This window comes from Mercurialis annua, linkage group LG2 (assembly GCF_937616625.2).
Source record: "Mercurialis annua linkage group LG2, ddMerAnnu1.2, whole genome shotgun sequence".
NCBI classification, from domain to species: domain Eukaryota; kingdom Viridiplantae; phylum Streptophyta; class Magnoliopsida; order Malpighiales; family Euphorbiaceae; genus Mercurialis; species Mercurialis annua.
The window spans coordinates 44,351,087-44,366,808 of record NC_065571.1 but is presented as its reverse complement, the minus strand read 5'-3'; the positions used below and the strand labels follow the sequence as shown (position 1 = coordinate 44,366,808).

Below are 15,722 nucleotides of genomic sequence, written 5' to 3'. Positions count from 1 at the left end.
CCTCCGTCCCATTTAGGAAGTCCCATTGTGGAAAAACACACATATTAAGAAAACATAATTTATACTAATTTTTCCAGTGGTGCCCTTATTAATTATGTATCATTATTCTTAATTTTATCACCCCTAATTAATAATACAACATATCTTACAGTTAATTTTTTTAAAAGTAAATTCAAATTATTTACGTGATTATCTAGATTACCTATAGTGATTTTTCATAGCAAATTCATAAAAGGAAAAGGAATAAACAAAATTCTTGTATCACACATCTTCTCATAATTTAACTATTTTTAGTAAATCTTTTTTGACTTGAATTGTGAAAACCATAAAAAATTAAGAGTGTTGAATTTGGAAAATTGAATTATTTGTAGCAACTATGTGAATTTATTCTATTATGCCTTATTTAATGACATGTTTAATGATAAAAAAACGTTTTGTATGGAAATTATACTTTAAATTTCCAGTATTTGTAAGGGTGTCAAATATGAAAATTTCTCTATATACAACAATACCAAATTTAAAAGAATCAATTTTCTCAATTTAGCTAAAATATTATGGCAAATAATGAATCTCTACAAAATCCCGCCCATCTATATAAAATTATGGAGGCAAAATTATGGAAATATAATTTGAAATTTTTTTTTACTTTTTTTTGCTATGATTTTTTTGCAAAGTTTTTGCTATGATAAAGGAGATATTTTTGGCAATAAAAATTAGCGTCATATCTATCAAATCTTTCAATCAAATATGGAAACCCAAGGAGAAGAATTTCATTCCAATTTGATATCAACAACACATATACCACCAGATAGCAATATTATTCCTTCTGAAATACCAAATCGTCTTCCAGACTTAAACATTCCCATTGAACAAATATCAAGTGAAATTGAAAGCTCTCAAATTAGCGATTCTGAAAATAATTTTAAACTACGAAGGTGTTTAACAAGTACTCAAAGAAGCATCATTTTTGAATCTCTGCTTTTACAAAGTGTTGGAACAATTGCTGTAAAACTGAATATGATGAGGCTGAGTCGCGGACTAGGTCGCTCTCTTTTAGACGTTTCGCGGCACAGCTCGGTGGTGCAAAGCTGACTATCAACCGCGGCGTCCCTATGATAAAACAGCCGGAAATACTGATCACACTGCACTGTGAAATCAGCTCTAAAACACTTTCTTTGTATTGCTCTGTGTTTCTGTGTATTCTCAAATGAAAAGTGAAGCCAATATATATAGGCTAAGAAAATATAGCTGCTGTGTAAATAATTAATACAGAAAACGTTTTCTGATTAATGAGGGAAAACAGCAACAGTCAAAAACGTGGAGAGGTAAATTCAGAGAGTCAAAACAGTTACAAAAGAATTAAATAAAAATTATTAATACTTTTGTATGCAAAAAATAAAGTGCTAGCCGAACCGAACCACCCAACCCAGACCAGGCCAGGCCGGACGGCGCGCGCGTGTGTGGTAAATCGGGTAGGATGTAACTCCTAGCCCGTTCACAAAATTGGGTACCCCTTGGGGCCCAAACCCATATGAGAAAAACCAAGTTTATAAACCCAATGTATTGAGTTCTCCTAAGCAATGTGGGAAAACCAGAAAACTCTCTATCTTCTCATTTCAAGTTACAAGGCACTTTTTCCTTTTTAATTTTTAAATTCAATAACTTTCCAACACAAAGTAATCAAGAAAAATTAAATTATGGAGCGATTAATGATTTAGCATCCCAGTTTGATATAAGCAGAAAAACTGTTAGCCGAATTTGGAAGAAAGAAAAAGAATGTATTGAAAATGAATCTACTGTTGATGTCTCCATGAAACCACGAGTACGTCGCAAACGAGTTGAAATTACGTTTGATCAAATTTCTGCAATTCCACTTCGTGATCGTACAAATATTCGGAGAATGTCTACTGTTTTAAAAATTTTAAAATCGACAACCCATAGACGGATTCAAGAAGGTGCAATAAGAGCTCGCTCAAATTCTTTGAAGCCTTTTTTAACCGAAGACAACAAAAAATTAAGACTCAAATTTTGTGTTTTTATGATTAATCAAGATACTGTTGATTCACAACCAATGTTCACTAATATGTATGATTATGTACACATTGATGAAAAGTGGTTCTATTTAATTAAGGTTTCACAAATTTTTTACCTTCATCCTCAAGAAATCAAACCTTTACGTACTTGTAAAAGTAAAAGGTTTATTACGAAGGTAATGTTTTTAGGTGCAGTTGCTCGACCAAGAATTACTGCAGCCAACGAACAATTTTCTGGAAAAATTGGTATTTTTCCTTTTGTTTTTAAGGAACCAGCAAAAAGAAGCAGTAAAAATCGACTCGCTGGAACTTTGGAAACAAAGGCCATACAAAATATTAATAAAGACGTAATTCGCTAGTGTTTAATTGAGAAGGTTTTGCCGGCAATTCGATCAAAATGGCCTGATGGTAGTTCAAAGAAGATTGACATTGAACAAGAAAATGTCATGCACTATTAACGTGGAAGGATTTTGCTAATCATGGTAAAAAAAATATGTTAATGCATTTGCTTTGGAATAACACATGGTATTAAATTTATTGTAGAATGTGTTTAAATATTAAAGATAAATAAGGATAAAAAAGGAAAAATATACTAAAAAATTATAATGAGACTTCCTAAATGAGACAAAAAAATAGACAATGGGACTTCTTAAATGGGACGGAAGGAGTATGTTTTTTATAAATATTAGTGAATATTTTAATAATGCCCGAGGAAGTGAGCTTATTCTGCCCAACCTAGTTTAATCTTTCGTGTTTTCTTTATCTTTTTTTAGGCCATCTCCAATGCATGTCACTTATTTTAAAACAAGTGACATTTCATCTCCAATGTGTCACTTGTTTTAAAACAAATAACACTAAAATCCCCTCTCTCATCAAATTAGATGATTTACTATTTGAATTCACCTATTTACTATTTATTATTTTATTATTTGAAAAAAGTATAATTCAATACCTTTAATTTGTTTTTTATTTAATTCAATACATTTATAATTAAAGACTTAAATATCTATGAATATATATATATATATATATATATATATATATATATATATATATATATAAATATTATTTATTTATAATATTATAGAATAATTTTACACATAAAAATATTTAAATATTATAATTATTTACTTTTCATAAATTATTAAAATTAACATAAAATGTTATATCAATAATCTTACGAGACAATAATTTAAAAATATTATTACATTAATAATTTAAGGAGACGAGAACACAAAAATATTACATAAATAATTCTACGATGCGGTAATATAAAAATATTACATAAATTAAAGATAAAAATGCTTAGATCGAACTTTGAAATGCCTTAATAGAGCATTTGTGGAGTCGACATTGTAGTTGTGATGATTGAATTATGTATTTGCTTATTTTAGTCTTTTAATTGTGTTAATTTGAATAAATTAATGTAATTTTTTTAAGTCATTTTAATAAAAAATAGATTTTAAATAATATAAATATTTATAATATAAATTATTTAATAATTTTTTATTTTATAAAATATAATTATTATTATATATATTATTTGAACTAATATGTAACAAAAATAAGTTTGTGGGTGTTATTGATAAAAGTGTATAAATGTTAAAATTAAAAAACGATTAAAATATTAAAAGTGAAAAGGAATATTCTTTTTAGTGTAGAAAAAAGTGATTGTGGTTGGAGTAAATTTGGTGATAAATCACCTAATTAATATCAGGTGATGGCTTGTGATTGGAGAAGCCCTTAGTAGAAAAATTATGTTTAGAATGTTTATATATAAGTGGTCCGCTTGTGATCCTTGAATCCTTCTTGAAAATTATTTTTAATATAATTATTTTTAATATAATTATTTGACACAATATTCACTAGCTAGTATACGAGCTTGAATTCTGTAATATTATTTTTATAATATTATTTATTTGTGATATCATACATTACGTACTGATCTGAACTGAACTATTATTATTAGAGTCAAAATTTTAAGCCACCCATCTTGTAACTTTTTTACATTTATACCATGATTTAGGAAATTTTTTAATTATACCCTATTTTTGATTTTTATGTTTCATCTCTACCTTAATGAGTTGAATTGACCTATTTTCTTTTGAAAAAGAGTTTAAATTAGTCCTTCATTTTTAACCTATATTCTAATAAAACGTTAATGTTAATCATTTATGTATCTTATTTTTAATATTTTCATCTTTAAATTAATTAAATAATCAAAAAATTTACTCTTGGGATACAAACGAAATATAAAAATCGAAAATAGAGTACAACTGAAATTTTTTTTATGTCGTGGTATATATGAAAAAAAACTATAAGGTGAGTAGTTTTTAAGTAATTAGACTTTAAAATTTCAAATCAAAAATCGTACCGGAAATAAAATACCTAGATCGAATTGAATCTATTTATGATACCATTTTTAAAATTTCATTTAAAAAAATTTCAATTTTTAATACAGTTGCGGAGATGTATAAATTTATGAACTCTTCCTCACCATGCACACCCCTGACTGGTGCGTAGCCTGGCCACAACTTGAAGTTGCAGACTGTGGTGGCATGAGTACTGTCGCGAGAGGCAGCTGCATGCAGCCTGGACAAGTAATGCCAAATGTCAGCAGAAATGGTTCGAATTCCCTTAAATTGTTCCATTTTTTACTCAAATAAAAGAGCATCTCTCTACTCAAACAAAGGTGAAAGCAAAAAGAAAAGACAAAGGCATACATAGATAATGAGTATGTCCCGCCCCTACTGCTACCAGACAACATTAAGGACTTGGAAGCATCTCTGCCCTACACTTTTCACCACTTTATCCCATACTCCAACATTTTGGTTTTTTAACTCCATCATTCTTCTTGGCTATTTACAGAACTTTTACTTTTTATTTTTACTCAAATTTTTATTCGTGGTATTAGATAGATAATTTAATCTTTATACTAAATTTATTCAAATGCAATTAGTGGTGAACAAATGATTGATTAAATTAATTTTAATGGTTTGTTTCAGTTAAATTTGATTATTTTAGTTATTCGATTAGTTTAATCGATTTAATTTATTTAGTAATCAAATTGTGTCTACTTATGATTAAAAATTGGACTAACCAAATTAAATGAATATTGTTTATATTTTTTAATATATTATCTTTCCATATTTAAATTGATCTAATCAAACTAATCAAACTTAACTGATTAATTAAATCAATTCTTTTTATAAATTAAAATGTTGGTTGATGTGGATAAATCAATTTCAATGAAAGTTGTTAACTCGTTCTTGTTGAAATATGAGATAAAATAATCAAACTTATCAATTTTTATTAAATTAATTTATTTTTAATCGAACTAGCCATATGCTCACACTTAAGTACTATAACCATAAATCCTCTCAAAAAAAAGTACTATAACCATAAAAAAAATATGGATAATTTGACACAATTGAAAATGTTAGTATCAAATAAAAAACAAGGGTAAAAATTTGGTATTATAAGCGCTAATAATCCTATCCCTATTCCTCTTCCTCTGGTTAGTTTTACTAGACCTCCATTTCCATGGCTAATTAAACATGGGACAAGCCTCTTCATCTTCTTGTTCAACTCCATGCTCTCAACATTGCATCACCCATCATCCTCATGAGATGTGCAACCAATCACAAGCTCACGATCTAACTTCATCTCTTCCCGACGAATGCTTAGCTTCCATATTCGACAAACTGAGCTGCCACGACAAGAACTCATCTTCTTTAGTCTGTAAAAGATGGAAATACATCGACTCCATTTCCAGACAGCGTCTGGTTCTTCTTTCACCTTCAGAAATGTCTCATTCATTGCCTGGTTTACTCACTCGTTTCACTTCTCTCTCTATACTCTCCCTCAAATGCTCCCGCAAACTCCTCAGTATTGACGATTTTTCATTCTCTCGTATCCCTATTTTTCTTCCTTCACTGTCTAAGCTCAAACTCAAAGGCTGCACCGACATTTCTGACGATGGGTTACGTGCTTTTTCTTTGAATCATCCGGTTTCTCTCTCTAAAATATCTTTTGCTTCGTGTGGGTTCGGTGCTGCCGGTCTTAATTCTCTTCTAACTAACTGTCCTTCTCTGGTTCATCTCACTCTCAAGCGTCTTCGGAAGCTGGATGCTCATAACACCCCACTCTTTGATGAGAAAAACAGGACTCAGCTCAATATTGTGAGGTTATGCATCAAAGATTTGCATAACGCTCGGATTTTTACGCCTTTGCTGTCGGCTTCTGCTCAGTCTTTGAAAACGCTTATTGTTTGCCGGAGCTCCGGTAACTGGGACAAAGTTTTCCAGTCTCTACAAGAGAAAACTTCCAGTTCGGCTTCCATTTCAGAGATCCAGATTGAAAATGTACAAATGGGTGATGCAGGACTAATCGCAATCTCCGCTCTTTGTCCTCAGCTCCAAGTTCTTCAGCTAAGCCGTACCACCGACTGCACCGACGATGGACTGTCGGCAATCGCCGCTTCTTGTAAGAGTCTCAGGAAGCTGCATATAGATGCTTGGAGCAGATTCGGCGGTCGTACTATAAGTAACGACGGCGTATTAGCTATTGGTAGCCACTGTTTAGGGCTGCAGGAATTGGTGCTTATGGGTGTTCCTGTGAGTAGTTTATCTCTAACTCTCCTGGCCTCGAATTGTCGAGTACTCGAGAGATTAGCCCTTTGTAACTCCGATTCGGTTGGTGATTCTGAAATGGGAATCATTGCAGCGAAATTCATAGCGTTAAAGAAGCTCTGCATAAAGAACTGTCCGATCACGGAGTCCGGTATTGAAGCCATAGGAAGTGGCTGTCCGAATTTGGTGAAACTGAAGGTGAAAAGATGCAGAGCGATAAGTGAAGCAAGTGTTAGGAAACTGAGAGTGCAGAGGAGTTCAGTGGTGGTTTCGGTTGATCGAGGTTCAATGGTGTTGCTTGGAGAAAGAATGTTGGTTCCACAAGACGAAGAGATTACTAGAATTAGAGCAGCGAACACCGGGAGAGCAGCAGCAGCAGCAGCAACGGATGTTATTTGCAGTAGCAGAAGTGCTTTTTTCTTGAAGTCTAGATTTGAAAATGCTCTTCAACTTGGTAGGAGAAGAAGACCCAGTTAATTTCTTTCATCGTCTTTAAAATACAAAATTTGTTTCTAATTCTTTGATTCAAGTTTGTTGTGTTGGTGTGGTTTTTTTTCTTTAAAAGTCTGGAGATGTGATTAGTGACTCAAAACTGCTGCTAGTACAAAGGTGATTTTTAATTTTTGTGATGAATCAGTATTTGCTTCACATGGATATTCCTCTATCGATATTCTCTGGTGCACTGGTCTTTTATATTTATTTCAGTCATTCTATAAATATTTTTGGTGATTTTTGACCAGATTGCTTTTTTATTATTACGTATTTTTTTATTTAAATATCATCAAATTTTGTTATGATAAACCCGAAATACTACGGAAAATTATTTTCTCTCCGCCTATTGTACTATTTAATCGCAGATCTACTCTTCTTGTTTCAATAAGTCTTTTTCTAAGGTGTTTGTTTGAATTTTATTTTAATTGAATAAATTTTTGAAATCTTTCATCTCCTCTTTGATCTTTTCAAGTTTTAGATCTATGTTCTTATAAATCTAAAAATTGAGAGATCACTTATGGATTTATATTAAAGATGGGATTCCAAGAATTAAGCAGTTTTAAGATCGTATTTTCAGTTTGAACCATATATGTTTTGGATAACCTTTTAATGGTTGAAAAAGTTTTAATCAATGATTGTATTAGCAGCTCTCATCATTATTTTAAAATAGTTTTTTAAATTTGTTGAAAAATAATTCATTTATGTAATTTTCATTCTTATCAATGAAAGTTTTAGTTTTTGTTAAAAAAAAAAATAGACATAGTGGTTAATAGATGTTATAATTTTTTTGAATTTAAAATATACCTGTTGTACATGCAAAAATAATTGCCAAAGTGGTAGTGTTTTTTTAATATTGTTGTTATTATAATAAAATTATTTATTCAAACTAAATTTAATAAATTTATTTTGACACTTGTTTATCTATTTTTATATGTGAACACCATTTTTATATATTAAAACACTTGTCATTTTAATTTATTAATTTTTTTTGTTTATATTTTAGTATTATTTTATCTAAGTGACTATATATTGCTGACACTTTTCATCTAATTTTACACTTGTCAATAATATAGTCTATTTTATTTTTATTATTTTTAAATACCATCTATTTTATTTAATTAAATATTCTTTATTAAATAAAAAATATAAATAATATTTCAAAATGTGTACTCATTTGCATTATATCTATGTGCAATGAGAACATACAAATATAATTATATTTGATTTTTGGGAAACTCTTTTTGACATGATTTTCTATCTTTCAATTTGTTACTATTAAGTTGCTCTTTGATAACTTTTTCAATTGTTTGAATCGTTTTCTATAAATTATTGCAGTCGCATTAAAATTAATGTTGTACATAAACTTAATCGTGAGCATCATTTTAAAGTAGACTACAAAATATTTTTATATTTTTTTATGTTCAAGTATATTTATAATGTTATTTGATAATGGCAATCAATGAAATAAAGTAAACAGGTGGGAACAGGCACTCTTTCGGAATTAATTCCGAAAGAGGCACTGACTTGGAAATTTGGGTGTCTCAATATCAACACTTTATTCTACAAAGAAGAAAGGTATGGCTTTTTCTATACGCACCCCTTAAGAATTTTATAGAATATTTGTAAAATGAATGATTGAGGTAATCTTTTTATATTTTTGATACTCTATTAGTTAATTGCTTTTAAGAGTTTCCTGAATAAAGAATATGTTTAACAGTCAGATTTTAAATAAATCATAACATTGCAAAAGAGATTTTTTTTTATTAAATATCAATTTTAGACACAAGATGGATTGCAATATTTGTAATTTAAAATGACGTCACTATTGGATCGCTCATAAGTCAATTTGTTTGGAGATAATCAGATTAGGACCGTGTTTTTTGATCCAAAAATTTATGTTGATTTAGGTTGTTTACATCACATGTGCGCCGATTTCAATTGGTTTTCGGACTACAACTAAGTTGATAATGGACCGTAGTTATGGACAAAGGTCAATACACGCAGAATTGTGGGTATTGATTCAATCAAGGGCAAGATGCATAATGAGATAGTTATAATATATAATATATGTTCAATATGTTTTCTAAATGCACATGTCTGGTATTTTAGTATATAAAACTACGAGTTTTTTTGGCTTATTTAACGATGAAGTGAGATTGGATTACTTCTTTTAAAGAGTTAAACACTTTGTGGTTTTTCTTCAAAGGGCATATTTACTAGAGATGTTCTCTATTTGGTGATTCTATACGACTTTTGTACTCCCTTTGATGATTAGTGGATGACCCAATTTTCTACCCATGGATGTACACTTTAATGTCGAATCACATAAATCTTTTGTGTTATTTTTGTATTTTTTTTGTATTGTTATTTGTTAATCAAATATATAATTAAATACCTACCGAATGGTTTCAATTCCACTGCGCATACTAATCCGATCATGAAGCGGTCACAACAATTGATATCAAAGATTAAACGATCGGTATCAAGGTTACACCACTCCATGAATCAGCTCCATCAGGTTTGAATCATCTAATCATGCTCCTTCAACATCATATTATTTTGTGTCTCCATCAGCGAAGTCTCTTCGCCTTCACATGTAAGTAACTCGCCCTCAATCCCCTTTTGCCCAATACTTGAACCCCATAATACTAGATTACGAAACAAAATCATAAAACCCACTTAATCCTTAACCTGCACACTACAACGACCTCATCTCTTGTGGAACCTTCCATGTACAAACAGGCCCAAAAATATGCCTCTTGGCGTCAAGCTATGAGTGATGAATTTAATGTTCTCTTAGATAAACTGGACTCTCGTCTCCCGTATCTCCATAGAATATGTTTTTGGTTGTAAGTCGGTCTATATAATTAAGAAAAATCTAGATAGTTCTGTTGCTCGGTATAAAGCTCGATTAGTAGTTAAGTAATTTCATCAAGACACAAGATTGATTTTTTTAAGACATATAGTCCTGTTGTTAAATCCACCAATGTTAAATATAACTAACCATTGGCCTCTTCGTTAACTAGATGTGAATAATGCTTTTTTACAAGGATCTACTTCTGATGAGGTGTTCATGGATCAACCTCATGGATTTGCGGATACTGCTTGTCCTGCTCATATTTGTAAACTACAAAAGGCCATTTATAGTATTCGACAAGCACCACGGGTATTGTACCATGAGCTCCACACTTTTCTCCTCTTTGAAGGTTTCATTAATTATCAATCTTACACATCGATCTTTGTTCATGCTACACGGTGCAACTTTGGTTATTCAACTCCTTTTATATGTTGATGATATCATCATTATCGGGTCCTTTACATCGGTTGTAGCTACCTTCATATTAACTCTTTCCCATTAGTTTTCACTAAAAGACCTCAGAAATCTCTCATATTTTCTTAGGGTAGAAGCTAATTTTACTACAAATGGATTATTTCTCTCTCAGAAAAAATATATACGTGACTTACTCCACCGGGTCAATATGGCTGATGCTAAACCAGTTTCTATTTCCTTAGTTGTAATTAACATCCTAAAACGCTCAAACATTTTAAAGAATTTAAATCTCTAGAGATTTAAGAAAAAAAATCAAATGTTGTATGATACTATTTTGGGTTGTTAATTATTTTTAAATTTTATTTACATAATTATAAATAAATATATATTTTAAATTGGATCAAACTATATATATTTCTGTGATAAAACATAATAGTGATGGAATATGATGGATGAAGGTGGTAGAAGGTTGATTGTATAGCTGCTAATAGAGCCGTTACCGGTCTGTGAAATAACAGTTTCGGTTCATGATTTCAGTACCGACCAGTGCAAATAATATCATTTTCATTGATTATGGTTGCATATTAGTAACTAAATTAACTATCTTAATCTATGACATTTATAAAAAGCTATGGAAATTACAATTAGAAGAGTTAATTCTCCATAGATAATAGTTGCCTAACTTTTTGTTTAAGTAACATTAAATATAAAAAATTGGCCAAATGACTAAAAAAGGCCAAATTTTTTATAAAAGTTTTATAAAAGTCCAAACTTTTAAATTTTATTCAATTTTTTCTAAAACACAATGACTTCGTTTCAGTTATGTCCAATTACACAATTTTGCTTATGTGGCGCTGATATATGGCATTGCCACATCAGGGCCATGTAGGTGCCACATGAATATGGGACGATGAAAAAAATACCTAAAATTTTAAAAATATTTACAAAAGTACCTATAAACTTTTTTTATTTACAAAAATACGACTAACTTAAAATTAATTACAAAAGTACCAAAAAATAAAAATTAATTACAAAAGTACGATTTGTATAATGTCGGTATAATTATGGTATAATTTTGGAATATTAAAACTATATATCAGATAATTTAAAAATAATATTTGATTTATTATTGGTATAATTTCAGTATATTTTCGGTATATCGATTATAAATTTATATATATATTTTCTAGTTGATAACATGTATATTTTTTTTATATGTATTTTTCACTATAGTTGGTAATTGATGGATACCGAATCCTATTTTACTTATAATGGAGCCGAGTCGCAGGAGATCTATTCTCATACGACACCAGACTCCCGCCCAAAGGGCCAAATCAAGATAAACCAGCAGCCGAATCCACCGGATCCGTCTTGACTGGAATACATCATTCGACATCATAAATACCGAATCCCTAGGGACTCGGACAAAGCACGTCGACCCCGGAATTCAGATAAGATCACCAAGATCTACGCATATCCTGTCCTATTTGGATACAAATTCCAACTTAGGAAGATAGCCTCCAACTTAGGAAGACGAGACTATTTAGGAATATCTTCCTAAATAGGACTCCTGTCTGAATAAGGAAGGACACTCCTAATCAGGGTCAAACTCTATTAAATAGGAATCACTCTCCTATTCCATATCTACAGGGTATACATTCAACTACTATAAAAGGAGTTTGATGTATGCCTAAACACACAACTTATAACAAATACAATTATTCTCCCTTAAGCCTAAACTGACTTAAGCATCGGAGAGCTAATCGGACAAACCGTCCGATTAGCCATCTACACTGTTAAGGATTAATCAGTCGAGATGCCGGAATCCATCAATTGGCGCCGTCTGTGGGAAAAGCTTAACAAACTTCAATTGGAAGGGGCTTTTCTGAACTCAAATAAATTCTTATTGAAGGATGACATCCGACGGATTTAACCAAAAATAACAGTATGCAGATCTAACAAGTCACACACATCAAGAATTATCGTCAAAAATTATCGTTAATTGATTATAATTAATTGCTCAAGAAAAAAGGAAGCGGCGAGAAGCAGGCCATATTCAGCCAAAAGAAAAAGAAAAAATAAATAGGTCGCAGTATTTGGGCCAAAATAAAAGAACAAGAAAGAAAGTTAAAGAAAAGAAATTTAATTAATAAAAAAGAGGAGGTAGGTGATTAATGGAAGAGGAAACAATTAGGTGATTATTGGTCGAAATTCAAAAAGAAAGAGATAATCAAGAATAAAGAAATTGACATGTCAGGTAATTTGAATTCATGGCCAGGAAGCATCCACGTGATAAATTAAAATTGTTGGCCAAATTATTAAGAGGAATCAGGTTATTAAGAAAAAGAGATGGCAGTTTGATTTTGCTGAAGCACGTCAAAATCGCAGGAATATTCAGTGCCTTGTTCAAGACATTTTGATAAAAAAAATTACAGAGCTGAATTTATTCAGCCTATTTATTTAGAGACATCGCAGTTTCGTTCGATACGCACAAAAATTATATTCGAAATTGACGAATCAGAGATATTATCTTATTATCAACGGGAGCTAAATCAAGATAAGTTTTCATATACTTTATCTTATATTAAATTAGGTTTAATGCTTTTTATGTTCCTTGGAATAATGCATGATGAACTTTTTCATATATCCTGAAATTTCGCATGGTATATATTAAAATTTGGTTATTTATTTTTGGTTTTAAATCAAAAAAATACATAATAAACTATTATTTTAGTTTAATCCACACTTTTATAGACTTCAAATATATTATAGAATTTAATAAATATGTTATAAAACATATATATAAAAAAAGGGAAGAGACTTAGCCTAATAAGACTCGGTCAAAAAGAAGAAATTAAAAGGAATGCCAAGAAAAATAAAAGAAAAAAATAGCGAAAACCAGATGAGCAACTCCCAAAAAGCGAAAAGCGAAGTAGCCCAAAAAGTAAAGAGAGGGATGATCCAAGAGAAAAAAAACAAAGGCAAATAAAACATATTGATGAATAGAGAGTCCCGATCAGCAGTGAACGAGGAGAAAAAATAGCAAAAATTGCAAAGTCAAGAAACCTCCGCCAAGAAAAATAAAAGAAAAAATTGACGAAATCCAGACGAACAACGTCCGAGAGGCAAAGAGTAAAGTGCCCAAGAGGTGAAGCCTAAGAGACAACTGAAGGCGAAACAAACATACAGATGAAGAGAAAATTTTGATCAGGAGCAAAAACGATCCAAAGACCGAAGGTCAAAATGTCCTAAAAAGCTGAAGGAAGCAATCGCCCTAAAGACGAAAATAAAAGTTGAAGAAACGAACTAAAGACCAAAGGACAAGATTTTCCAAGAAGCTAAAAGAAAAAAATAAACAAAATAAAAAAAACACCACTGGAAAAATAAAGAAGAAGGGTGTAATACCCTAAAAACAACAAAGCAAGCGAGGAAAACATGAGGAGACAATACCAAAAGATCACAGAGATACCATCCGAAACAATGAAAACTAAAACGAACCCATGAGCGGACCAAATTCAAGGGAAAAAAAAGCAAAAGACAGAAAAGAGCGAAAGTAAAAAGAGCCCTACAGAGTTAATCCAAAAAGAAAAATTAGGAAGACAAAGGTAAATCCTCTGAATTTGCACATCGGAGCAAAACCACATATATAGCGGAAGAAGTTATGGAAGAAAATAAAGTCAAGACACTAAAGAACATCAAAACTGATGAATTCGACCTGGAGGATGTGAAACTGAAGTACTCACCCCTATCAACGCAGTAAAAGGAAGAACGAAAACGGCCCAAAAGGCGAAAAACGAAGACATGATCTAATAAACGGGCATAAATTCCTTTGAGATCAGTGTATTTGTGGGGGAACTTGAAGGAAGAGATACAAATTCCACGAAAAATACGATCAAGAAAAGAAAAAAAGACAAACAATTAGCGGAAGCAAATAACTCAGATCTAATAATTACAAAAACAAGAAAAAATCCAAAAAAGGAAATAAAGCGAGAGATGATGGCAACAAAACTCCTATAAAAAGTAAAAGAATATAGAAAGCATAACAAAAATCAGTGGCAAGAAAAGAAAAAATAAATATAAAGTCTGAAAGAAGAGAAGAAACAAAAAATTAAATGAATGTTACCCAGAACAATAATGAAGATGGAGAAAGAAATCAATAGAAAGAACACCACTTGAGATAATGGAGAACGAAGCGATGTAAAAATGAGGAAAAGACCTTGGGCAAAACGAATGAATAACCAAACAAGCTTCGCCAAAGAAGAATCAGCGAAGGTTTAACCAAGAAGAGACTCGCCTTAATAAGGCTCGGTCAAAAGAATAAACCAAGAAAACAACAAAAAAGAAAATAAAGCTTGACAAAGATGAATCATCTAAAGAAAAATCCCAAAAGGGACAAAGAAGATAGATTCGTTTGAACCTTGAAGAAAACCCCAAGAGGGAAAGAAGAAATAGATCTGGCCGAATCCTGAAGAAAACCCCAAGAAGGAAAGAAGAGATAGATCCGATCGATTCCTGAATAAAAACCTCAAAAGGAAAAGAAGGATGAATAAGGTAGAAATCAAAAGGCCCATCATCAAGTATAGACTTTTTGTCATACCCGATGGTGCCAATCGCCCGTCGTCAAGTATATACTTTTTGTCATACCCGACGGTGCCAATCGCCCATTGTCAAGTATAGACGTTTGTCATACCCAATGGTGCGAACTATCTTTAATTCATACAACGCAGCAAAGCAGAAAGGAATCGGAATAAATAAAGGCGAAACGCCAAAAAACCAGAGTATGGATTTACTTTAAAATAAAGACAAAACGCCAAAAAAACCAGAGTATAGATTTACTCTAAAATAAAGGCGAAACGCCCAAAAATTAGAGTATAGATTTACTCTAAAAATAAAAGCAAAATGCCAAAAACAGAGTTTAGATTAACTCTAAAGGCGAAATATCAAAGATCAAAATCAACTCGAAGCAAAATAAAGCGAAAGGTGAATCAACTAAATAAAGCAAAATGAAGCGAAAGACGAACCGCCAAGAAATAAAGGAATGCGAAAGCAAGAGAAGCGCCGAAAAATAAGAGGAATGTGAAAGCAAGAGAAACGCCAATCAAAAGGAATGCGAAAAATCTCAAAACAGAAGACCGGGTCTAAAATGATTCGGGTAAAAATAAAGCCAAGAGCCCAAATAAGGCGACTCGCCCAAATTAACGAATCACAAGCAACTCGCCCAAATCAGAAGAACAAATTTAAAAAAGGAAGACAGTCCGCCCGAAAAGAATTAAAATCAAGGAAAATCGACGAAAT

General features: G+C 31.4%; 2 protein-coding genes across 2 annotated transcripts; both read left to right on the top strand.

Moving 5' to 3' along the window:
- The first annotated feature begins 747 nt into the window (after positions 1-747).
- Positions 748-2,392, top strand: LOC126668569 (uncharacterized). Its single transcript, XM_050361759.1, has 2 exons — positions 748-1,042; positions 1,719-2,392. The coding sequence occupies exons 1-2, from the start codon at positions 748-750 to the stop codon at positions 2,390-2,392; spliced, it is 969 nt and encodes a 322-aa protein (XP_050217716.1).
- A 3,077-nt stretch (positions 2,393-5,469) lies between these two features.
- On the top strand, positions 5,470-7,334 carry LOC126670703 (putative F-box/LRR-repeat protein 8). The gene has a single exon (XM_050364513.2). It carries the CDS (start codon positions 5,591-5,593, stop codon positions 7,139-7,141), a length of 1,551 nt encoding a protein of 516 aa, XP_050220470.1. The 5' UTR covers positions 5,470-5,590; the 3' UTR covers positions 7,142-7,334.
- The last annotated feature ends 8,388 nt before the right edge of the window (positions 7,335-15,722 follow it).